General features: G+C 41.0%; 1 protein-coding gene across 1 annotated transcript in view; it reads left to right on the forward strand.

Moving 5' to 3' along the window:
• Positions 1 to 198: 198 nt before the first annotated feature.
• The window catches only part of ccndbp1 (cyclin D-type binding-protein 1), a 7502-nt gene continuing 5669 nt past the window's right edge, over positions 199 to 2031 (forward strand). The window contains exons 1-3 of the mRNA XM_015403151.1: positions 199 to 395; positions 484 to 580; positions 1440 to 1513. Coding sequence (XP_015258637.1) covers positions 248 to 395; positions 484 to 580; positions 1440 to 1513 — 319 coding nt within the window. The 5' untranslated portion in view covers positions 199 to 247. The remainder of the gene's footprint in view (positions 396 to 483; positions 581 to 1439; positions 1514 to 2031) is intronic.

The raw sequence follows: 2031 nt of genomic DNA on the forward strand, positions 1-2031 counted from the left end.
TACAACCACGGATCTCTATGGCTACAACGCAAATTTTCGTTGCAAGAAACGTTTACATTTATTATTTAGAATGTTTCCAGCATTAGAAAACACAATGAATGTTGGTCTGAACTCCTGAACACCATGTTTAAATTAAGCAAACAAAAAAAATGATTTCATAATTTTTGAAAAAGCTCCATGGAGCCCTAAGGGGGGGCGGTAAGCAGCCGCATGTGGCAACAGCTTCAGCAGCGCGTTTAGCATCTAAATGTTCTGTGAAAACCTCATGTTTGTTTCTGTCCTGAACTGGATTGAAGTTTTTTATGTGTTGCAGGATGGAGAAAAGCTTTTAGAGTCTCTGTTGAAGAGCACCCTGACGCTGTCCACCATATTCTACTGGCTACCCAAGAGCCAAGGTGACTCCTAAACCCAAGATAATCTGACTCATTCTAGCGCAGTAAAGTCAATCTGAGCGATGGAGGTGGACTTCTCTCTGTCTCTCAGGTGTGACGCTGCGGCGACAGGTCAGAGACGCCACTGTGGAGGTGCTGGAGGGCGTCACGCAGCTTCTGGAGGTCCTACTCAGCTCACCACTGCCAAGGTGCTCACCTCGCTCTCACAGACAATGGGGGGTTAAAGGAGCTCCGTCTGCTCTGCTCTTGGCAGCTGTTTAGTGAGGAAGGCTGTTTGCATCATTTTCTTTCTGCTGGATTCATGAAGCAGATTTCTCTGAATGAACTCGTCCAGCAGGTCGGAGGAACTATGATTCGTATTGGCGCCTGAAGCCTGGTTTATTCTTTTGGCCCCGATACCTGGCTGTGCAGTATTGGCCGATACCATCTGTTTGAAATTGATGTGTGTATATTTGAACAACTGCATACTACTTGGATGTAAAATAATTTCCATCATGGCTTTGTCAAGCTGCTGCCTACCTTTGTGAAGCAGGAAAAAAAAATTAATACAAAGAGAATCCAGTAGAGCTTTTTATTGCCTACCTGGAATGGGTGACAATAGTTGAAGAAATTTTTGGCTCTTTAAATGGTATCAGTGTTTGTTGGTACTCGCTGATACCGATATGATCGTTTTAGTGCTGGATCGGGCCCCGTCGATGCTGGTATCTGTATCGATGCAACACTAATTTTAAATCATGATATTAAAATAATAAGTACTGTAAAAACGGTAAATAAACTAAGAAGCAATTTGAAACTAACTTTAATTCAGATAAGTTGAGTGATAAATGAGTGGAAAAGGATGACACAACAAGAAATTTAAAATAAAAACGGAACAGCTTTTAGGCTGCTCCAAAATTCTTAATTATTTCAATGATAAACCGCAAAAGATGAGACATTTTTTTTAGCAGATGCATCATGTTGACACAATCCCAGATTGTCTGGGATGCAGTATATATATATATATATATATGTACAATTATTCAATGTCAATAAAACTTCTCTCTGCAGCCTGAGCCGGGAACAGCTGACATCCACTGGAGGAGTTTGGTCTGCCTGTGATCAGTTCGATCAGTTACCGAAAGGTAAGATGAAACTAAAGACTAACCTCAGCTTCCAATTAACACAGGATCCATCTTTAGTATTTAGATTATGTTGCCTGAACATTCCCTAAATGCAAACTGGATCTAAAGATAAGTAGACATTTCTTTAAAGGTGCAGTAGGAGAAATGCCAAAATCTGCTGGCAAAACATGTTCGCTTTTATTATCCTTGTACCTGCGGTTTGGATTACGTACATGAAAAATACGCCTTCCATCCAGAGGCTGCTGTTGAACGGGATTCCTTTAATGACAGAGCTCCGCCGGTGTACAGGGGTCTGAGCGGCTCCGACAGAAATAATAATTGAAGGCAGGATGGTGATCTGGATGAACTGATTGCACAGAAGATGGACTTTCTCACCTCAAAATAGATTCAAACTACTTTTTACCCACTCAGGGTTCCAGCGGGTCCTTAAAAAGTCTTAAAAGGCATTGAATTCAAAAAAATAAAGCTAAGGCCTTAATTGGTCTTAAAATGTCTTAAATTAGTCTTTTGTAAGTCTT

This window comes from Cyprinodon variegatus, unplaced genomic scaffold, assembly GCF_000732505.1.
Source record: "Cyprinodon variegatus isolate N-32 unplaced genomic scaffold, C_variegatus-1.0 Scaffold1448, whole genome shotgun sequence".
Classification (NCBI taxonomy): Eukaryota; Metazoa; Chordata; class Actinopteri; order Cyprinodontiformes; family Cyprinodontidae; genus Cyprinodon; species Cyprinodon variegatus.